General features: G+C 39.2%; 1 protein-coding gene across 6 annotated transcripts in view; it reads left to right on the forward strand.

Annotated features, from left to right (window-relative positions):
- phf20l1 (PHD finger protein 20 like 1) overlaps positions 1-21,824 on the forward strand; it is a 121,100-nt gene extending 99,276 nt beyond the window's left edge. For 5 of the 6 annotated variants that reach the window (XM_063057782.1, XM_063057773.1, XM_063057755.1 and 2 more), the window contains 9 exons: positions 547-636; positions 2,440-2,637; positions 4,011-4,189; positions 6,312-6,411; positions 8,807-9,002; positions 11,875-12,229; positions 15,269-15,446; positions 17,011-17,073; positions 19,892-21,824. In XM_063057782.1, coding sequence (XP_062913852.1) covers positions 547-636; positions 2,440-2,637; positions 4,011-4,189; positions 6,312-6,411; positions 8,807-9,002; positions 11,875-12,229; positions 15,269-15,446; positions 17,011-17,073; positions 19,892-20,034 — 1,502 coding nt within the window. In that variant the 3' untranslated portion in view covers positions 20,035-21,824. The remainder of the gene's footprint in view (positions 1-546; positions 637-2,439; positions 2,638-4,010; positions 4,190-6,311; positions 6,412-8,806; positions 9,003-11,874; positions 12,230-15,268; positions 15,447-17,010; positions 17,074-19,891) is intronic. The other variant, XM_063057791.1, reaches the window with a different exon arrangement.
- Positions 21,825-23,909: the final 2,085 nt, after the last annotated feature.

The following is a 23,909-nucleotide window of genomic DNA, read 5'->3' on the forward strand; positions in this document are numbered from 1 at the left end:
ATCCTATAATGATTCCAGCAATCATCTCAGAACACAGAGTGAAAGTGACTCCTCTTTGATTGAAAGGGGCTGCTTTAGAAAAAGAATCTTAAAGTTGAAATATAATTTACAGACCTTTCATTTCAGGCAAGCTTGTTGCATCCAATAATGAATCTAAGAGGAAAATGTCATCAAAATATCATAATTCAAAACATTCCCAATACAAAATGAGATTTTAAAAAAAGAAATTATGTTCAGACATTGATCTGGGTCTTGAATTTTGCAAGCAGTTCAATTTTCTTCCTGACTGACCTTTACAAGTAACTATAATCACCTGTACGAGACTTTTCTACAATTTTGAAAGACAAGTGGCCTTATGGAAGGGTTGCAAGCAGACAAAAACTACCTGTGAGTATTGTATGTAGAAATTTTGTGCTGTTTACTTTTCTCACGTGATGAGGTAAGTTAGGGAGAAAAGGAAGGGGGGATGTAGAACAGAATAATGCGTTGAATAATTGAATAATGCGTGAAAGCATAAAACAAAAATGTATTTTCATATTCCAAAAGGTAAAAAAGAAAGTAAAGAGTATAAAGACAAGGAGCACGATGAACTAAAACAGAAGAAAAAGAAAAAGAAGAAAAAGAAATTCAAGTATGGTAGGGGAACTGGTCATATTTAACAAATGCTGTTTAAACAACTTAATTGTCTAGTGCCTTTAATAAAGTAAAGTGCTCCAAAGCAGTATTATCAAATATAAAACTGATAATAAGCAAAAAGAAATCTCAGGGCAAAAATTAAAAGCTTCGTAAAAAACAGGCTTTAAGTATGATCAAAGGTGGAAAGGTAAAAATGAAGTAGTAAAGAAAGAGAGATAGTTGAGAACACCAATATAGTTGCTAGGAATCTATGCCTTCAGAAATTTACTGTCTCCAGTATGAAATATAAAGTTGTCTCAGAGTAAAGCTGGAAAGTTAGGAAGAGTGGTAGCAGATGGAATTTAATTCACATATTCTTGAGGTAATGCACATTGGGAAATCAAATTGTGATAAGACATGCAGAGTAAATGGCAGAGCTCAGAGGTGTGATGATGCACATAGAAGTCCACAGCTCTCTGAAAGTGGCAACACAGGTTGTCAACTTAACGAAGAAGTGATTTGGTATGATTGCCATCAGAGGCCGAGGTATTGTGTATAAGAGCTGGGTTGTCATGTTGCTGCAGTACTTTACATTGGTTAGACTGCACTTGGAATATTTGTACAGTTTTAGTCATCGCACTAGAGGAAGTATGTGATAGCAACAGAGTAAGCGCAGAAGTGATTCACGAAGATGTTGCTTGGAATAGGAGATTGTAGTTAGAAGAAGAGATTAATCTGTACAGGCACATAGGAGGCTGAGGTGTGATTTTACAGAGCTTTATAAAATTATGAGGTCCATTTCCCACAGCAGGGGAATCTGTAACTAAGGGGTACAGGTTTAAGATGAGAGGAGAAAAAAATTAAAGGAGATGTGAAAGGTGTGTTTTTTTTAAACCACACAGAGGCTGAGGGTTACCTGGAACAAGTTGCAGCAGATGATGATTGTGGCAATATTTGAAACGTGCTTGGAAGTATACTTATGTGTGAGAGGTGTAGAGGAATAGGGGCCCAATGGAGTCAAATGGAATACAGTAAATGTAGATGGGCATCACAATCAGCATGAACGAGGTAAGCTGATCAGGCCCTTTTCTGTGCTGAGTAATTCTATAATATGATTCTAAGGCTCCAAGGACTGGTGGAAATTGCTAGAAAATTGTTCAGCATATTATCAAAGCTCTTGTGTTAAATTAGTCTTACTGTGATAAACTCCATTCTCTCAGTGAGAGTCCAAGATTAAATGAGATGAATCAAAACCACGGCATGGAAATGTTCGAAGAGCAGGCAAAAAGCAGTGTTTTCTTCTGTTTCTTTATTTAAACAGGTATACTTAAAGACCTTTGTAAGCAAGGTTCTGAGTTTCAATGCAAGTTTTTACTTAGCCTGAGGGCAATCATGAAAGATGCTAGTACAGAAAGTTGTTGAGGAATGAAGAGCGTGCTTTCAGCCATCTCCACTAACTGCTTGATTTGATGGAAGCAAATCAACAGAGGAGAACCCTATTGCATGATTTTAATTGTGTGATAAATTTTATTATGCATCATGATGTGGTTCCTTTTATCAATGGGAGTAATGCGTCTCCCTAATGGATATTGTTTTACACTTTTAATCTTCTAACTGATATTAAAGTGACTGATAATTCCATATTTTGACCCTGAGTATCTCAGGAATTAGTCTCTTCATAACAAAAGGCTAAATGATCTATTCTTCTGTATTTCTGAGTCTTCACGACCTAACATTTTTCATTCAGATTGAAATTTTGCATGTGTCCCTGAATGAACTACTTTCAGCATTATTTTTAACTTGCTGGTCTTGCTTTCCATTCAGAGTTGACAAACTGTGAAGGATTCAAATGTATTTCTGAGGAATCTTCGGAAAAATGTTGCTCTCCTGTAATGAAACCTGGAAGTTCTCTCACTTTGCGTAGTGGATCAGTGGTGAAACCAGCATATTTATCACCAAGATCTCACCCGTCCTCTGGATCATTGCTGGAGTTGAACATTGATCATGTATCTCGATCTGAATGTAAGTATTAAAGAACATGCGGACTGAGCAGATTTTTGGTTCGGCGAGAATATTCAACAGTCCACGATGTGACTATTATCGTTGGAAAAGTTATAATTCTTATAAGTACCATTCTCCTTCTCCTCAAATAGTGGAAATAGTTTCCCTGTAATGGCTTGAAAATTTTTTTATTATTCTGTGTGAAATACCCTTACTTGAGGTTAAAAGATTATGGTAATCTTAATCTGAAGAGTTGGCCAAGAAGATTGATGATGGTAGGACAGTAGATGTTGTCATGGATATTTACAAGGCCTTTGACATAGGCACACAAGTAGGCTGATCCAGAAGGCTAGAATAAATGGAATCCAGGATGAACCTCGGTAGTGGAAGTCAGAAGGTGATAAGGAACATTGCTTTTCAGACTGTTGGCCTCTGACCAGTGGTGTGTTGCAGGGATTGCTACAGCACCCCCTGTTGTCATGTATATTAATAATCTGGTTGAGGATGTTGATAGCACGTTTAAGTTTGCAGAAGACACAAAAATTGTTGGTGTGGTGGACAGTGAAGAAGCTTGTCTGGTTACGATAGATCTAAGTTAACTGGGAAAGTGAGAAAAGGAATGGCAGAAGGAGTTTAGACAAGTCCAACATGATGCATTTTGGGAAGTTAAACCAGAGCAGGATATACACAGTGAATGGCAGGGCACTGGAGAATTTTGTTGAACAGAGACTCCTTGGGTGACAAGTACATAGTTCCCTGAAAGTAGTAATATAGGTAGACAGAGAGGCATTGAAGATATATTCACATATTCAATCTATGTATATAAGCTGCCTTATTTATTTATATCTATCATTTTTGTTGTTGTTATTGTGTTTTTTATCTTTTGTGGGTTTTTTGTGCTGCATCAGATCCAGAGTGACAATTGCATTGTTTTTCTTTGCACTTGCATGCAGGAAATTACATTAAGCAATCTTGAATTTATTGGCTGGGGCAGTACATATAAGCGTTGAGAAACCACGTTACAGTTAGACCATAAGATTTGAGAGCAGAATTAGGGGGTGTAGAGTGGGGAGGGGAGGTAGGGGAAGAGTGGGATGTTTATATCCTTCAAAGCAGAGCTTTAGTTATTAGGAGTGTGTATTTTTGAAAGAGGTACTCAAACCTAAATGGCTTTGAAAAGTCTGGTCAGAGTAGGGTTTGAAGAAAATGATGTGAAGATGGATAGCAAGGGATTGATTTCTGTCAGGAAGTAACCTCAATAACATTTTAAAGTGGTTAAAGTATTTCTGCTGTCGCACTGCTCTTTAGCTGAATTTGAGCAACATATATAACATCTTAGGACCTATAAGGATGGGCAATATTTAAGTATTTTGATAGGATTTTTACTTTTCTAGCATCTCTTTTTAATGATGAGTTCTTTGATGATTCATCAACGGAAAGTGCACTAATGAGTGAAGATTATGACCAGGATCTGGACAACTCAAATCCAGAGGAGTCTCAAGAGGAGGATGATAGCAATGCAGTAGTCCGTTGTGTCTGTGAAATGGATAAAGAAAATGGGTTTATGATTCAGGTAGTCTAAACAATTTACAACTTAAAACCTATTTTAATTTGTTTTCATTTTTTGTTTGTTGTGTTAATTGTTTCTCTATGCACAATACAAAGAGTAAACTGTAAATACCCCTTGGAAAGTCTGCTTTCTAGTCAGATCTTAAAAACATGATTAGTGTTTGGGAGTTTTACGTGAAAGTTCAAGAGGAGCTGGTGAAACATGGCGACGTTCTGCGGACTATGTAATATGGCCCAGCCCTCCCCACCATTGAGCACATCTACATGGAACCTTGTCACAGAAAAGCAGCATCCATTATCAGGGACTCCCACCAGCCAGGTCATGCTGTCTTCTTGCTGCTGCCTTCAGGAAGAAGGTACAGGAGCCTTGGCACTCACGTTACCATGTTCTGGAACAGTTATTACCCTTCAAGCATTGGGCTCTTAAACCAGAGGAGATAACTTCACTCAACTTCACTTGCCCCATCACTGCAATGTTCCCACAGCCTAAGAACTCAGTTTCAGGAACTCTTCGTCTTATGTTCTCAATATTTATTGTTTGTTTGTTTATTTTTTTCTTTCTTTTTGAATTTGCAGAGTTTGTTTTCTTTTGCACACTGGTTGTCCACCTTGGTGCAGAGCTTCGACGATTCTATAATGGCTATTGGATTTATTGAGTATGCCCACAAGAAAATGAATCTCATGATTGTATATGAACTTCGAAGTTGAGAGGGAAATAATTCGGGTGCAGATTCTGGACACACCAGAACTGCTAGAGAGGGCTATGATTTTAAAAATTTCTTCTATATCACGAAGTATGTCACAGCCAGTGAGAGTGTGTAAGAAAACCCTGAAACTGGCTTTTGAATGGCAATGTTCCAGAAACTACCAATGTGATGAATAATCTCATGTAATGTAATGGGCAGCCATTGTTCCCTCTGCGTCATTGCTTGTTTTATGTTCACTGAACAAGGAGGTCAGAGCCCACTTCAATGTGTCCCATAAACACTACACTTTTGAAGTGGTAACACTCCATTAAGTAGTTACTGAGGTGTCAACTTTGAGTATGTGCTTATGTTGTGGAGTGATCTCTTAGAGCAAAGGGTGCCTGGCTGGCCTTGAGAATTAAGAGACCCAGGAGAAAGGCACAGAACAAAGCCTGAACTGGTCACAGGAGTGATGCAAATAATGACTAGTTGACAGAAGAGTTAACTATTTAAATGTTCAATGTTTATAAAAGGGTAAATATACAAAGATAAGGTATTGCTCAGTTTTACTGCATTAATTTCCTTTGATATGTTTGCGTATGATATGCGCTGCTAGCACTATGTTGGGAAATTCAATAATTAGTGCATTAAAGAGTTTGCAAGGCGGTATTATCAGGTTGATTGTGGTGCGATGATGAGGGTTTTTTTCTGACAATGGGAACCTAAGGAGATTTGGCCTACACTCATTGGAGATCAGAGGGATGAAGGGGGTTCCTACTAAGAAAAACACGTCCAAAAGGCTGTTTCCTGTAATTGAAGGAACTGCTGCTTGGGTGCTAGACCCCAGGTAAATGGATTGACTGTTTGGGCCTGAGCGAGGGAGAAATTTCTTCATATACTGTATAAAGTATTGAAAACCTTTGGAAATCTCTACCTCCGTCATTGAGTATATTTTGCTTTTGAGTTTAGTACATTTATTGGATCAAAGAAGTCAGAGGCTATGAGAACAAGCAAGAAAGTGCATTGATTGCACTAAATAGTGAGGGATTACAAAGCCTGTGCTTGCTTCCAGTTCTTATATTCTGAGAATCCTAAAGCACAGAACAGTCTTTTCAGCTCCTCATGGCTCTTTATAAGATCTATCAAATTTGTTTCACTCCCCTGACCTTTGTCCATACCTGTGCATTTTTTTTAAACTTTTGCTCTGTATTTCCTTCTTTTGAGTATATGAAACAAACTTTCCAATTCCAGAGTAATGGGGAGAAAGAACATTAGCAAAATCTTGCACCTTAAACACTATCTAGCACTGATTTATTGGAACAATAGCGTGTTTAGATCATTAAGACAATCATATGATATAATTTATTTTTCTTCTTTTATCCCCTTTTAATCATTGTTTCTGTTTCTTTTGATCACTTTGCTTCATCACTCTCACTGAAGTGTGAAGAGTGCCTTTGTTGGCAACATGGCATCTGTATGGGGTTACTGGAAGACAACATTCCAGACCAATATTTTTGCTACATCTGTCGGGAACCTCCAGGTAATATACTTGATATGGCCACCTTCTGATGCTATATTTAAGCTTTCAGTACAACTTAAATAACATAAGTGAAAACTTTAAAAAACTGCAGATGCTGGAACAGTGAAGTAAAACAGAAAATACCGGACACCCTCAACAGGTCAAACAATAAATGGTAAACACAATAGATAATGCAGATGCTGGAAATATTGAGAAACACACACAAGATGGTGGAGGAACTCAGTAAGCTAGGCAGCATCTATGGAGGTCAAACAGCATCCATGGAAGAGAAAACAGAATCAACGTTTCTCTTCATTTGGAATCTTCCCATAAATGTTACCAGACCTGATGAGTCTTTCCTGCATTTTCTGTTTTTATTTTAAACAAAATAACATGATTCTATCTTGTGATTACATTTGGTATGGAAATACATCGAGTTAACATTTAAGCAACACACATCAAAGTTTCTGGTGAACGCAGCAGGCCAGGCAGCATCTCTAGGAAGAGGCACAGTCGACGTTTCAGGCCGAGACCCTTCGTCAGGACTAACTGAAAGAAGAGCTAGTAAGAGATTTGAAAGTGGGAGAGGGAGGGGGAGATCCAAAATGATAAGAGAAGACAGGAGGGGGAGGAATGGAGCCAAGAGCTGGGCAGGTGATTGGCAAAAGGGATATGAGAGGATCATGGGACAGGAGGCCCAGGGAGAAAGAAAAGGGGGAGGGGGGAACCCAGAGGATGGGCAAGGGGTATAGTGAGAGGGACAGAGGGAGTAAAAGGAGAGAGAGAGAGAAAGAATTGTGTATATAAATAAATAACGGATGGGGTACGAGGGGAAGGTGGGGCATTAGTGGAAGTTTGAGAAGTCAATGTTCATGCCATCAGGTTGGAGGCTACCCAGATGGAATATAAGGTGTTGTTCCTCCAACCTGAGTGTGGCTTCATCTTTACAGTAGAGGAGGCCGTGGATAGACGTATCAGAATGGGAATGGGACGTGGAATTAAAATGTGTGGCTACTGGGAGATCCTGGTTTCTCCGGTTAATATTTAAAACCTGTTTGACCACTTTTTACCTCGGCAAATGACATATTAGATATTTCTGTGGAAATGTACTAAATTCATAAAAATAACTTGATTAGTTAAATTCAATGGGAGGAATGTTTTTTTTCTCTCAATGACTGAAAATCTATTGTAGATTATTTTAGTTATACTTGATATGATTCTGGAAGTCAAAATCCTTTGTGACTGAAATCAAATGAAGCTCTGGTTTAAAAAAAAGTAATCAATACTATTTTCTTGACTGACAAAACTTTCACATGTTTCAATACTTTAAGCCTCTTTTTTGGACTCTACTTTCAGACGATTCTTTTTGACAAATGTGTTTTCAATGCAATATATCTTCTGAATTTGTTGTCAGGGTAAAGGTGTTCTTTGAATATGCTGATATGCTAACTTGCATTTATTCAAAGAGCAATAGGAATTTCCATTGAGAATCACAGATTTTTGCAGAATAAAAACACAACCTTTATTCAATTGTATCCTTGCTGACCATCCTACCTGCATACACTATCCCATGTGCTTGCATTAATTTCATATCCCTCTATGCTCTTCTTTTTCAAATATCTGTCCAAATGCCTCAAATCTCTCCTGAACAGTCAAGCCCTCCAATTCAAAAAAACATTCTTGTCATTCTGCACCCTCACTAGCTGAATCACATTCTAACTGAACTGCACACAATGGTTGAAGGATGAACCTACCCAATGGTTTGTGGAACTGTAACGCAGCATCCAAAGTCCTACACTTAATTCCTCGGCTTACATAACCTGCCATACACGTCCTTTACTTCCCTATCTGTGATTGGTCCTGCTATATCTTTCAACAACCTTTTTATTGCCGTCAACTCCAACAAACTTTGTGTAAATTGCAAATGCACTAACTCATCCAAGTCATTTTTATATGTGTGCAAACAAACAAACATTGCATGCACCAAATATAACATACCAGATTGGAAGAGGTACATAGTTTCAGGGGAAATTGTCAGAGGATAGGGGGAGATAAGAGAACCAGGGAGTGGCAGATGAAGCAGTTGGGCCAGGGAATTAGAAGTTGTCATCAAAATAGTGAAGAGCATGTATATCCTGGATGTCTGTGGGAAAGGACTAGATAAATTTTGCTATGGTAATTACCCATATAAGCTGATCTATACTGAATCAATATTGCTAATCACTCAATGATTATCACTTTGCTGGATGCAGATTAGCCACTATGTTTCCTTCATTACACAACCGATTACATTCAAGAAGTACTTGAGTATAGCAACCAGCTATAACCAATAAACTACTTAATTTACAAATAGTTCATTGGAAGTAACGCATCTTATGGAATTAAGAACTGTGCTACATGATTTTGATTCCTATAGGTCAGAGATGGAGTGCCAAATATTGTTATGACAAAGAATGGCTGAAAAATGGATATATGTATGGTCTGTCATTCTTGAAGGAGAATTATTCCCAGCAGAATGCTAAGAAAATAATATCAACGCACCAGCTCTTGGCTGATGTTTATAGTGTGACTGAAGTGCTCCATGGCCTTCAACTGAAGATTAATATTCTCCAGTAAGTATGTGTGACCGCGAGCAAAAGTTACACAGAACTCAAGTTATCTTAGTGTTAGTTTAAAGTAGTTTTCCTTTTAAAACTAGGTTATAGCTATAGTTTTATTAAATTTGGATGACTTCCAATTCAGTGCATTTCATTCTGTGCCCACAGAGTGTTCTCTACATTGGCAAAATACCACCTTTCAGACTGCAAAAGTGACCCTGAGCATCCACTCTCTTGTCACTGTAACACCTCTCCCTTTCCAACCTCTCTCTGTTTGCTCTCCTCTTCCATTCCAGTGATCCCTGTGTAAGTTCAAAAAACGACACCTCATATTCTGTCAGGGCACATTACAGCCCCAGGACTCAGTATTAAATTTAACTATTTCAGATAGCCACCCCTCTTTTGCTAGATATTTCAATTCTTTCTCTTTTTCTTATCTCTCCAGTCTCTGCAAGAATTTAACAAAGTGATTACTTTAACAACTTAGTTTATACCCCATCATTGACATTCCCACTGGTCTCCCCACCCTTTTCCTTCCTACAACTTAAAACATACTAATTTTCTCACTTTTCTAATTTGGATGAGGGGACATGGATTTTAAAACATTAACAGTTTCTGTCTCCACGGATGCTACCTGATCTGCTGAGAGATTCCGGCACTTTCTGTTTCTGTTTTAATTTTAATGGTCCCTGACTCTGGAATCAAGACATCACCTGATGCTACAGGGAGGAATTCCTGCTCCAATTTGTGTTATAATCTTGTTCCTTCGCTTCCACTTTGCTCTTCTCAAGTTTAATGTAAATTTCAAAGGGCTTTTAATCAGTGTAAATTTATGTAGTAAAGATTATTAAAGATTTATGTAGTAAAGAGAGAGTACAGAGAAGATTTACTAGAATGTTACCTGGGTTTCATCACCTAAGATACAGAGAAAGGTTGAACAAGTTGGGTCTTTATTCTTTGGAATGTGGAAGGTTGAGGGGGAACTTAATAGAGGTATTTAAAATTACGAGGGGGATAGATAGAGTTGACATGGATAGGCTTTTTCCATTGAGAGTGGGGGAGATTCAAACAAGAGGACATGAGTTGAGAGTTAAAGGGCAAAAGCTTAGGGGTAACATGAGGGGGAACTTCTTTTCTCAGAGAGTGGTAGCTGTGTGGAACGAGCTTCCAGCAGGAGTGGTTGAGGCAGGTTCGATGTTGTCGTTTAAAGTTAAATTGGACAGCTATATGGACAGGAAAGGAATGGAGGGTTATGGACTGAGTGCAAGTCAGTGGGACTAGGTGAGTTCGCCACGGACTAGAAGGATCGAGATGGCTTGTTTCTGTGCTGTAATTATTATATTGTTATATGAAGTAGGGTAATGTAGAGCTTGAATAGATAGTGAATATTGCGAGCATTTCTTATGATATGTGGACATGATATATGAATTTTGTTTTTGAACTGTATATATGCAAGTCATCATATTGTTATGCTCCATATATATGCTTTTTTGTAAAAGTGCACCCCCATATATAGTCTGGTAAGGGTTCAGAATAATTCCACCCTACTACCTATCAAATCTCTGTCTGACACAGCTGAGTAGTCCCTAGTGAAGCATATTGTAGAGATATGCAGGGAAATGAATGCAGAACTGGACATTATTATGTAATGCTTCCACATCTTGATGTTAATGGCAGACTGATCTGGAAGGTTAGTTTGCATAAGATTTGGAGGGAGTTGGCGAGATGGATTCAGAATTAGCTTGATGACAGGAAGCAGAGAGATTGTTGAAGGTCGATTCTCCAACTGGAGGCCTGTGATTAGTGAGGTGCCCCAGAGTTCACTGGTGGGACCTCTGTTATTGATTACTCATCTAAATTATTTGAATGTGAATGTAGATGGCACAATTAGCAAGTTTGCTGCAGACATTAAATTTCACTGCTGACAGTGAAACAGGTAACAATGAACTGCAAAGAGATCTTGATCAATTAGGGAGATGGGTTGAGGAATGGCAAATGGATTTCAATTTAGAGAAGTTTGAGGAGGTGCATTTTCGTCATTTAAACAAGGATGGGACCTACACTGAACAGTAGGGCACTGACAGATCTAACTTAAATCACTGTTTCAAGAGGGAACTGGTAATACAACTGTAGAGTTCACTGAAAGTAGCCACACAAGTAGACAGGGTAGTGAAGAAAGCATTTAGCATGCAGGCCTTCATTAATCAGGGCATCGTGTTGAGGAATAAGGATATAATGTTGCAATTATATATGTAATTGGTGAGACTCCACTTGGAGTGTTGTGTGCAGTTTTGGTCACTTTACTATAGGAACAACATTGTCAGGCTGGAGAGGGGTGCAGAAGAGATTTACAAGGATGCTGCCTAGACTGGAAGATCTGAGTTATGGGGAGACGTTGACTACACTGGATCTTTGTTCCTTGGAGCATAGGAGAATGAGAGGTGACCTCACAGGAGTTCATAAAAATGGATAAGATGGACGGGTATAGACTTACCCCACAGTTGGGGAAAGCAAAACTACAGGACAAAGATATAAGAAGGGAAAATTTTTAAAGAGACCCGAGAGGTAACTTCTTTACAGAGAGAGTAGTGAGTACCTGGAATGAACTGCCAGAGAAAGTGGTCAAGTTTGTACAAATTACAACATTTAAGAGGCATGGAGGGTTATGAGCTGAGCAAGGGCAGCTGGGACCAGCAAGTAGTCAGCATGGGTCAGTTGGGCTAAAAGGTGTGCTTCCATTCTATATTATTCTATGACTCTTTGACTCTGCATTTGAGTGGACTGGAGCCACAAAATGCACAGAAGATGTTATTCTGGTGGTGACAGTCTTCTTACGTTTTCTGCGAAGTAAAATGGTCTGACATCTTCCTATCCTATCCACCTGAAGGAGCAGAAAACACCCTGATCTGCATCTCTGGGCCCAGTCCTGTGTCAAATCTACTCAAGGCCAACCTACAGGAGAAAAGATCAAAGAATGTATGGATGGTCCCAAGAAGCCTGAAAAGGTCTACCACAGTCAGAGTCATAAATGCAGATCTGAAGTCATCCAAAAAGTAGCAGGAACCTACATCACCGATGAGCACAGCTACCAGAAACCCCAGAGCTACAGCCTAGAAAAGAAGACTATAATAGACCACAAAAGTTCAGAAGATGAGGAAACCAGTAGATCAGGGGACAAGAGTCCTGTGTTCAAGAGGACTGAAAGACAAATGGTGCAGAAAGCGGCTAGTCCATCTAAACAGGTATATTTTTTGCATTGCCTTTTTAAAAGTAGTTCATGATTTTATGTTCCGTTTGCTTTTTGCTTTTTTTAAAGCAAGGATTTTTCGGTTATCTGCAAAAACTGGGAGGAATTACACTTAAAAAAAGATCTCTATATCCCTCTTAATACAACTGCTATTCTAGGCAACAGTCTGAACTTATACAGTGTCCTATGTTTAGTAATGTGTCCCAAGACAATTTATAGAGTTGTAAACAGATAAAAATGTATAACAAGTTAGAGAGAGGTTTTAGGGCTTAACAGTGTTTCAGACACGATAATAGGTGAGGCCCTAGGGAAACTTAGACACCCAGAAACACCGTTTCCTATTGGAGATTGTGAGAAATTGGAAACCACTGTCTAAGAGTGAAATATTTTGGATGTTATAAATGTACAATTGTTTAAAATGATTGAAAATATAATCAGAAAATATCACTTGCCCTGATTTTGAAATCAATAACAAAGGAGCAGTACAAATATAGGACAAGTGTTCAAAATGGGTGACATCGCTAGCAGAGTGCTTTACAGCGCTAGCTGTAAGGAGTTGATATGTTCTCCGCGTGACCCCATGGGGTTCCTCCGGGTGCTCCAGTTTCCTCCCACTATTAGGGTTAGTGAGTTGTGTGTCTGCTGTTTGGTGTTGGAAGCGTGCCAACATCTGTGGCTGCTCAGCACAATCCTCACTGATTGATTTGGTGCAAAACGACACATTTCATTATATGATGCACATGTGAATAAAGCCAATCTATCTTTTAAAGCCAAAGTTGGGAAGGAAGAATAACTATCACGTGATTTGAGGAATGTTTTCAAAATAGAAAGGCAAACTATTGTGGTGGATCAAGATAAACTAGTTCTAGAGATGTGGAAGTCTTAGAATAGAAAGCATGCTAAAACTTATAGCTAAGCCTTTCAGGGGTGAAGTTAAGCGATACTGTACATGCAAAAGGAGGTAAAGATTGGAACTATCTGCAAGACATCGCAGTTACTGAATGGCCAGTCATTAATTTCAAATCTAAGATTGATAAGTATTTTGTTAAATAAATATACTGAGGCAAATGTGGGTATATTGAATTAATTTGCTAATGTAATTGAATCATTAAACGTAAGTATCAAATAAGCAATTCATATTCCAGTGTTTCTAAACAATGAAACCCTTCAGTTCAACTGAAGTATCACATTTGGATGAGGTTTAATTCAGATCTGACAATACCATCAAATTAGCCAAACTAGATTTTAAGCTACAGGAGAAGGCTGTTGTAAGGCACTCTATTAATGGATTCAGCTGACAAATGGATGGTTTTAGAGCAGTGGTCCCCAACCTCCAGGCTGCGGACCGATATCGGGCCGCGAAGCATGCAGGGGTGCAGTGGTAGCCGGGACACACCCAGCACATCTCTGATCTGGGCTGGCATTTACGTGCCGGGCGGCACCTAATTAATTAGCTTATTTATTTCGGCTTTTTTGTTAAAGATGTGCTGGGTGCGTCCCGGCTACCACTGCACCCCTGCATGCTTCGCGGCCCGGAGGTTGAGGACCACTGTTTTAGAGGGATGAACTAAGCATGGTCCTTGAAAAAAGTGCATCAGAATTTTTAAATGATTTTAAGGTATTAGCTTTTGGGAAGTGGATCTTGAATTCTGATCTTGTTTTTATTACTATGAATTTGCCAAACAATTGACTTGCTTGTAAAGATTTATTTGTAATCTTAGCTGTACTCAATTACTAAAAGTATTTTAAATATTTGTGAAAAGCTTTGTGTTAGGCTCGGAGCCAACTGTTACAGCCCATTGCATTTTAGTCATTAAGAGTTTTTTGGTCAATTGTTTAGGTCAGAACTTTTGGAATGGAGAAGGATGAGAAAAAGGAATAAAATATTTCTAAGCTGCTGGTTCCCCTCCAAACTACACAATTATTACAGGGAAAAATATCTCTTTCTTTAACATCACCGATGCTCATCCTTTACCAGACAGACTGCAGCAATGAAATCCCATTCTCACATCCTCTCAAGGATCATTGACGATATGCTACAAGTATTGAATTGCCTGCAATTCCCATATCCAATAAATATATTTCTTTCAAATTAATGTTCTAAATACATGAAAAACATAAAACAACCTTTCCTCTACATGGTCATGTTTCTAATTATGAGATAATTTGAAACACAGGAGGCCATTTCAGTTGAATGACTTGTTTCTTAGTGGTATAATCATCATAAGGTCTGCTAATTGTTGTGTTCAAATTCATTATCAATTCCTTAAATAATGCAGCATGTTCTTTGTCTATAAGGTCTAGACAGGCTTGGGATAGTAAGTATAAGCAATGTTGAAGCCAGTTGGTGACCATCCCAAACTAGATGCTAACTGACCGGTTGAGTTCCCAACTGATTCTGCACTACTTCAAAGAAATGATGGATGTAGCCTTTAATGTTTAAAATGGCATTTTCTGTTACTGTGTCCTTGGTTCCTTTAAAATGTCAGAAGGGGTCTGAAAGTAAATTTCATGTACCATGTAAGTTCCATGTTGAATTTTGGTGATTTTGTTCTCTGCTTTTCCCTGCCAAATTTCTTTTCTTTTGGTGATATTTGGTTCTGCAGATGCTCATTCTTTAAGGCACTGAGTACCAGCTGACTGTTTTAAGATTGGAGTTGTGGGAGCGGCTTGCAGTATTGGCCTTTCCTGTTGAAACAATTGTTCATGCACAGTTGTTTCATTTCTTTACGTCTCAGTGAAGATTGGGAGTCTTATCCATTCTCTCCCACTTTAACCTCAGGCGTTTCGGCCAGTCCTCCAATGCCTGAGATAAGCCATTTGGTAACTCCATGATAAAAAAAAATCTAAGTGTGTTGAATGTAAATTCAGATATCTGGTGGTTATTTAATATTGCCTCAAAGCAATTCATTCATTTGAAATGAACTGATTCACTATGTACCTCTGATCAATAAACAGGACAAAAATCCTCCTTTACATTGGGCTATACTGCATGATACATTGTTTTTGTTTTGTACAATTATGTTGATAACAGGGGACTACTGACCTTAAAGAAACATTTTTGATTTTAAATGATGGCAACTGTGACAAGAAAATGGAAAATGAGCACATCAACCCGCAATTTCCGTGGCAGGTGAACCTACTGACTCACATTGAGACCGTGCAAAATGAAGTCAATAACAGAATGGACCTTATTGAGAAGGAGCTGGATGGTAAGACCAGTGACTACCATGATACCTTTGTTCCTATTGTCTTATTAAAAACAAATTCAAGTCTTCACTATAGTGATATAATTCGCAAAATTTCCTTTATTCCTTTGAGTTTCATAAGTTGTGCTTTAATTCAGGTTTTGAAAGGGGTATGGGAGTTTAGTGCCAGAAGTATACCACTCAGAGAAAAGGAATTGATTTGGTAGATTTTTCTGCTTGGTGATAAAATCCTGAACGTAGGTAGTACCATCCTTAAATTAAAGGTGGAAGATGATAGACCATATGACCATAGAACATTGGAGCAGAATTGGACAATTTAGTCCATTGAGTCTGCTCTGCCATTCCATTATGGCTGATTTATTGTCCGTCTCAACCGCATTCTCCTGCCTTGTCCCCATAACCTTTGGTGCCCTGACTAATAAATCTATGATGATGAATTCCACAGATACACTGCCCGATGGCTAAAGAAATTCCTCCTTATATCTGTTCTAAATGATGTCTCTATTCTGACGCTATGCCCCCTAGTCCTAGGCTCCCCCATTACAGGAAACATCCTCTCCACATCCACTCTATCTAGGCCATTTAATATTCAGTTAGAAATTCCCCCCTCATTCTAAGCTCCAACGAGTACAGATTAGAGCCAAGCATTAATGCTCTCATGCATTAACCCTTTTATTCCCGAAATCATTCTTGTGAACCTCCTCTGGACCCTCTCTAATGCGAGCGCATCTTTTCTTAGATAAGGGGTCCAAAACTGCTTTCAACGCTTCAAGCGCGGTCTGACCAATACTGTATACAACCTCAGCATTACAACCTATTATATTCTAGTCCTCTCAAAGTGAATGCCAGTATTGCCTTTGCCTTCCAATTCAACCTGCAAGTTAACCTTTAGGGAGCACTGCACAAGGACTTCCAAGTCACTTTGCACCTCAGATTTTGAATTTTCTCCCCATCAGAAAATAGTCTAAGGCTTTATTCCTTTTACCAAGGTGTACAACCATACACTTCCTAACTCTATATTCCATCTGCCATCTCTTTCTTCATTCTCCAAATCTGTCTAAGTACTTCTGCAAAATCCCTGCTTCCTCAACACCACCTGTCCCTCCATCTATCTTCATATAGTCTACAAACTTGGCCACAAAGCCATCAATTCCGCCATCCAATTCACTGACATGCAACCTGAAAAGAAGCGGTCAGAATGCCACTAGTTAACAGCAGCCAACCAGAAAGGGCCCCCTTTATTTCCATTCTTTGCCTCCTGCCAATCAGCCAATCTTCTATCTATGCTAGTATCTTTCCTGTAATACTGTAATGCAAGTTCTTAACTTGTTCACCAGCCTCATGTTCCTTAAGGGGAAATCTTGACTGACGAATCTGTGGGAGTTATTTGAAGAGCTAATAGGCAGGATAGCCAAAGGAGAGTCAGTGGATGGTGTTTACTTGAATTTTCAGATGGTCTTTGTTCCCCATTGCTACCTCTCAGGCATCATTTTCCAGTGGTCCGATATCCACTCTCATCTCTTTTACTTTTCATATATCTGAAAAAACCTTTGGTATCCCGAAAAAGGATCCAGTGCTTTCCTAACGTATATGACAAATAGACACTTCTTGGGCTACCAGCTGGATACAGGTATCAATTTTAACCAATGTTTCGATGACAAACTCTGCCATCTTCATCAGGGATGATGCCCAAGCACATCTAGTCTGGTGCTATACATATCCCTGTTGTTCGTCCCTCATGATAGTCCTCAATCAATTAATCAGGTTTCTGCTGTCCCACCTTGTTTACAATTGAATTCCAGTTCCTACTTTGAATGAGATCTTCATCTTTGTTAAAATTCTTTTCCTCTGGTTTTATGCCAGGTGGTCCCAAAAATCATTGGCACTCCATGATAGTTTTGTGCTGTTTAAGTCAATCCTCTTTTATACTATTGGCTAACTTACCTTCATATTTCATCTTTTATGGCTTTTTATAGTTGCCTTCTGTTGGATTTGAAAAACTTCCATATCCTCTAACTTCTCACTAATGTTTCATTAATTATATGCCCTCTCTTTTGGTTTTTTGCTGTCTTTGACTTCCCTTGTCAACCATAGTTGCGCCATCCTCCCTGTAGAATACTGCTTCATCTTTGGGATCTATCTATCCTGCATCTGCCAAATTGTTCCCAGAAACTCCAGCCATTCGGCTGTCATCCCTGATATTGTTCCCTTCCAAGCAACTTTGGCCATCTCTTCTCTCATGCCTCCGTAATTTCCTTTACTCCACTGTAATTTATATCTAAATTTTATCTTCTCCCTCTCAAACTGCAGGGTGAATTCTATCATATTATGATCACTGCCTCCAAAGGGTTCTTTTACCTCGAGCTCCCTAATCAAATCTGGTTCATTACACAATGCCCAATCCAGAATTGCCTTTCCCCTAGTGGGAACCATAAGCTGCTCTAAAAAGGCATCTCGCAGGCATTCTACAAATTCCCTCTCTTCACCACCAACCTGATTTTCCTAATCTACCTGCATATTGAAATCCTCCATGACTATCATAATATTGCCCTTTTTACAAAATTCAAAGTTCAAAGTACATTTATTATTGAAGTATGTATACCATATAGAACCTTAGATTTGTCTTTTTGTAGGCAACCACAAAACAAAGAAAGACAAAAGGACGCACTAAAAAAACACACACAACAACCTGAAAGTGAATCCACAGCCACAGAGCCAGTCCAGCGCTGCAGCGGGTCCAGGAGCCACAGCCATGGCACCTTAAATACCTCGCATCTGAGTCTTTTTACCCTTGCAATTTCTTAATTCTATCCACAAGGACTCTACATCTTCCAATCCTATGTCACCTCCATCTAAGGAATTGATTACAATTTTTACAAACAGGGCACCCCACCCCTCTGCTTACCTGCCTGTCCTTGGATGTTAAGATCCCAACTATGATCTTCTTTCACTCATAACTCAGTGATGCCCACAACGTCATACCTGCCAATCTCTAACTGCGCTACAAGATCATCTATCTTATTCTGTATAGTGCATGTATTCAAATATAACACCTTGCATTGATCACCATTTTTGATTTTGCCCCATGTTGCACTTAACTCATCCCACTGACTGCAATTTTGCCCCATAGTCTATCCACACACTGCATTTACTTCAGATGGTTCCATTTATTATCAGAGAATGTATAGAGTATGCAATCTGAAATACTTAATCTTCGTTGACATCCATGAAAAGCAGAAGAACCTCAAAAGAATGAATGACATAAAAAGCATTAGAACCCAAATGCCCCCTCTCCCCTCCCCTGTGCAAGCAGCAGCAAAGCATCAACCGCATCAACTGCCCCCTTCCCCCACCAATTTCAGCAAAAAGCATCAGCTGCCATCCCCCACCAACCAATAGCAAAGCACCCAAAGAGAGACCGTAATCTGCAGTCAACAAGAACTACTGTTTACCCGACAGTTCGACATGCCACAGGCTCTCTCTCTCTCTCTCACTAACAAGGGACAGAGAAATGTCATCCATTTCACAGTGAAAGGGGAAACTAACAGCCGCTGTTATGATGTTACAGTCTGCTGCGTCGCTTTTTATTCTGAGATTTTTTGATTTGAGAATCAGCAGCAAACTCTCCCCACCATCAAGAGAGAGAGAGAGACAGTCGCTCGACTACAGGGACCTCCGTCTGCATATCTGTTGCACCGAAATCCTCATGTTCCTTCTCCCGCGACGCCTCAGTCAGCAACACCAGCACGGTATTGGTTGTCCTCAGGGCTGCGCCCCGGAGGTGTCATCTTCCAAGCCGTGCAATTGGTTCTCATTCACCAATTGCCCTATCACTCTGATTCCCATTCCCCTGCCAAATTAATTTAAATCCTTCCCAACAACTCTAGCAAACCTGCCTGCAAGGATGTTGGTCCCCCTTAGGTTGAGGTGTAACCTGTCTTTTTTGTACAGGTGATATGTTCCCCAGAAGGGAGCTCAATAGTCCAGAAATCTGAGACCCAGCCCTCTGCACCAATTCCTCAGACATAGAAGAGTTGAATAGCTATAGAACTTCTGTCTATGATTTTGGTAGTTCACCTTGTATATGATTGAGGTTAAATACACTCCACCACAAAAGATCAGAAATGTGTGTTAATATGCTGACTTGTCTGACCTAGTAATGCATGGGTGGAAATGGCAGATGGATGATGCCTTATCTACCAAAATAATCTATTCCCATTTTCCTTGTAAAACCCTTCTGTCCAACCTTAAACAGTTCAACAGCTAAGTCATCCTGATGGTAACTTCCTCTTTCAGTAGTGATATTGATGTAAAACTGTACAGAGCAATCTGACTGAAAATATTCACCAGAGAAAAATTAATGGTGTCAGTTTTAAAGTCCCCTTTTGTATCTTTGACTGTAGTGAATTTGTGACTTTTCTTTTGCTTCTTACTGTGCAATCTTCCAGTTCTGGAAAGCTGGCTGGACTTTTCCGGGGAACTTGAACCACCGGAGCCACTTGCAAGACTTCCACAGCTGAAACGCCACATCAAGCAACTCCTGACGGATTTGGGAAAGGTGCAGCAAATGGTTTGCTGCTGCGCTCTTTGAGAAGAAAAATGATTGATCGATAGGGATGGGGGAGAGGAACGTAGAAGGTGAAGCTACATTAACTTTAACGAACATGTTGGGTGTGGGAACAGCGGATGAATGCAAAGTAATGGAGCAGAGTGAAAATCACATCAAGGAAACAGGGAAGAAACATTGAGAAACATCTTGGTAGACAGAAGAACAAGAATACTATTAGCATGTTGAAACCAATAAATGAGACTTGAAAAAAATATTATACTTTTAGGTATCTTTCAGTATCAAGCTTTAGACACCTTCACTTTCATTTACAATTCTTTTCAGAATAAGGTGACCCCATGATGTTGTGCATATCGTTCAAAGAGCATCAAAATCGCTGTTAATGTGTTCACATGCTCTTTCATAACCTCTTATGAATTCGTTAAGGTTGTGGAAGAAGTTTTAGGTTGATGAAGGAGCGGGAGGGGTCAACAGCATTTGTTACTGTGGATGCTAGAAAAAGATCAGATCTGCTGCTCAGGTCAAGTACTGTAGACAGTTGACAGCTTCATTGTCTTATCAATGAAATAACACAAACGTGGGAACACTGGAGTGAAAGGGAGATAGTTTTAAATCACTGAGCTGGTGTTCATTATATTCTCGCAATATATTGACTAAATACAGATTCAGACCACTTGCTGCAGGATTAGTTGAGGAAGGAGTAATCATCCCACAGCATGGGAGTTAGCCTCTGTGCAAGTTCCCAGTGGTTAAACCTCAACTTCTTTTTGAATTCTCCATATCATACAAACTGGTTATTTGACGACAAAAGTAAAGTAAATATTTGCTTAGATTGCGAGCAGGGAAAGATGAAGTAGTTCAACATTTTCTGGCCTTTTAAGATTAAGGGATAGAAGGAAGAAACAGCTTCATTGAGGGTCAAGTACAAGAATTGATTGCTGAATTTGACCTATGAATTATTCAGTTCAGTAGCACTATATAACCACTGGAACCTTGCTGGATTTGAAAGTGCAAGTAATTGATATTCTGTGCAGCAACTTCAATATTTTGCACCCACCAGTGATCTGAAATGTGTTCTTAAAACTTTATGAAACCCAAGGATTTAAGTTTCTCTGTTGTATTCTGTGCAATGGTTAACAGTATACTGTGCAGAGCCTAACCCGAGATGTTAGTTTTTGAGTACGCCCAGTCAATTTGAGACGTTCCATCACTCTCTGTGGAACAAATGTTCACAATTTCAAGTGAAGGTAAAAGCTACTCACAGGCAGGTTAGGGAATACGTGAAGCAAATTAGGTCATCCTGCAGATCTCCCATCATTCTTTCTCCCTTCCACTCCCCAACAGAGAGGCAAAAAAAGCAAAATACTTCTTGAGTTGGTACAAAATTTAAGGGTGTTTAAAATAAGAGGAGTCAAGAAAACATATTAAATTGTGGGCAGTGTATTGTAAGGGTTTGATCGTGAGTAGTTGTTGCACAAACAGCTAATTAGTACCAGTACCTGTAATCCTACTCTGTGTAGCGGTTTGCATCTAATCAAAACAAGTGTATGAAAAATAATGTCAATGCAAATAGACTCAGCTTGTAAGCTGTTGCTGTGGTGGAGGGCCTCACTATATTTTTACTTGCCTAAAGTACTCTGCTGTTGTTCAAAAATATGAAATATAATAAAAAAGAATTGTACTAGGCAAATGTATTTGCCAAAAGAATGTACGTTGACTCTAAATGTATACATCAAAAAAGTGTATATTTGCCTTAAGTGTATAAAATTCTGGAAGCTTAAGTTCCCTTTTCATTTCATTTGTGTATAAAAACATTAATATGTGTTTTTCATAGACAATAAATATTTAAAAACAAAAAGGATCTTTGACTGTTGGAAACAAGCAACAATCTGTTTCAGCTGAACTAAGAAAATAAAAAAAAGTTGCAGATACAATAAATCTGAAACAAAAAAAATATTGCAAACTCTCAGCAGGTCAGGTAGTTCATGTGAAAAGTGAAGCACAGTTAATGTTATGGGTTGAAGACTCCCTTGAACTTCACAGAAGCATATTGTACCGTAAGGATATTGTATACTGAGTGTACTGCACCAAACTGACAAAGTTTTCAAATTGCATCACCAAAATCCAATGTCCATTGGGTTCAGAGATGACTGGAAACCTTATTTTCTGATTTACCTTCAGTCACCCAACAAGAATGTATGTCATTGTTCCTTCGTTATAGCAAGGATAAAATCCAGAAGGCAAACCTTGCATCAGCCTTATTACAAGCACTGCAACAATTGCAAAGGTGCATGCAGAAAGTTTCAGAAACTAATGCTGCTGCCTCAGAGCCCCAGAGATGTAGGTCACATCCTGATTGTTCATTTCGCAGGTGCACTTTTCATATTATGGTGTGGATTTCTCCACAGGCGCCGTGGTTTCCATCCACATGCCAAAGATGTGCTAGGTGGTAGTTCACCTGGTTGCTGTGAATTTCCTCTGGTACAATGGTGGAAGGAGAATATTAGGTGGAGGCTGGTTGAAGTTGAATGGGATGTGTGAGGGGAAGTGGAAGTAGCAGATTTGGGTGTTTGTTGACACAAATGAGGCCTGCTGAAGGACTCAGATCACCTTTCAAGATTGAAAATTAATAGCTAATAAATGCCCATCTGGAAGAATTATATTTTAAAAAAGATCGGGGAGCATTGACTTTAACATTCTAAGAGACTGCTCACAGATACTTCAAATGACAAAATCAACTATGATTGAATAGTAGAGCAGACTCAATGGACCGAATGGCCTAATTCTGCTCCTATATCTTATGTCTTATGTTTGACCAGTAGGATGATATTGATCAATGATAAGACTGGCAAGGGAACGACAGATGGAATTTAATTCTGACCGAAGTAGTGCAGTTTTGGAGGACTGGTAAGAAGCGACTACATTGAGGTACAGAGAGACTTACGTCTACAAGTTCAAGGATCCCTGTAGGTAGCAGCACAGCTAGATAAGGTGATGAAGAAGACCCATGGGATATTTGATATCATTAGCAACAGTATGAAGTATAAATGCAAAGAGGTTAAACATTTGTTAGGCTACAGTCGGAGTACTTTGTAAGGTTATGATTAGCACAGCACAAAAGCATCCTATCTCGATACATCACAGCTTGGTTAGGCAACTACCCTTCTCAAGACTGCAAGAAACTGGAGAAAGTTGTGAACACAACCCTGTCCATCAAGCAGTTCAGCTTCCCCTCCCTTGTCTCTGTCTACACCTCACACTGTCTTGGGGAAGCAGCTCGGGAAATCAAGGAACCTTTCCAACCAGTCATTCTGTTTTCTTTCATCAGGCAGAAAACACAAAAGCTTAGAACATATCAACAGACCTAAGAACACCTTCTCTGCTGCTGTTGTCAGAATCTTGAAAGAATCTTTCATACGTTAAAAGCTGAACTCTTGAACTCTCCCAATTTACCTCATCATGATCCTGCTCTATGCTTGTCTGCTTGCACTGCACTTTCTCTGTAAATGGAGCATAGTACTGTATTCTGTGTTCTGTTTTCACTACTTCACTGTAATTATGTATGGCACGATCTGTCTGGATGGCTTGCACTACACACTATATCTTTTTTACATGTGACAATAATTAATTAATAAACCACTACTTAGGAAAGATGTGATTGTCCAGGGGGTTTTCACTGGGATGTTGCTAAGCATGGGGCATGCCACTTATGGAAGAGACTGTATGAGCTGGGCTTGTTTTCTTTGGAGCTGAGAAGCTGAAAGGGGAACCTGATAAAGGTATTCAAAATTATGAAGGGCATAGATAAAATAGATGGTAGAAATTTTCCCCTGTAGGGCTGCTATCTAAAACTAGACAAGATAGGATTAAGCAACACACATCAAAGTTGCTGGTGAACG

Source organism: Mobula hypostoma, chromosome 1 (assembly GCF_963921235.1).
Source record: "Mobula hypostoma chromosome 1, sMobHyp1.1, whole genome shotgun sequence".
Taxonomy (NCBI): Eukaryota; Metazoa; Chordata; class Chondrichthyes; order Myliobatiformes; family Myliobatidae; genus Mobula; species Mobula hypostoma.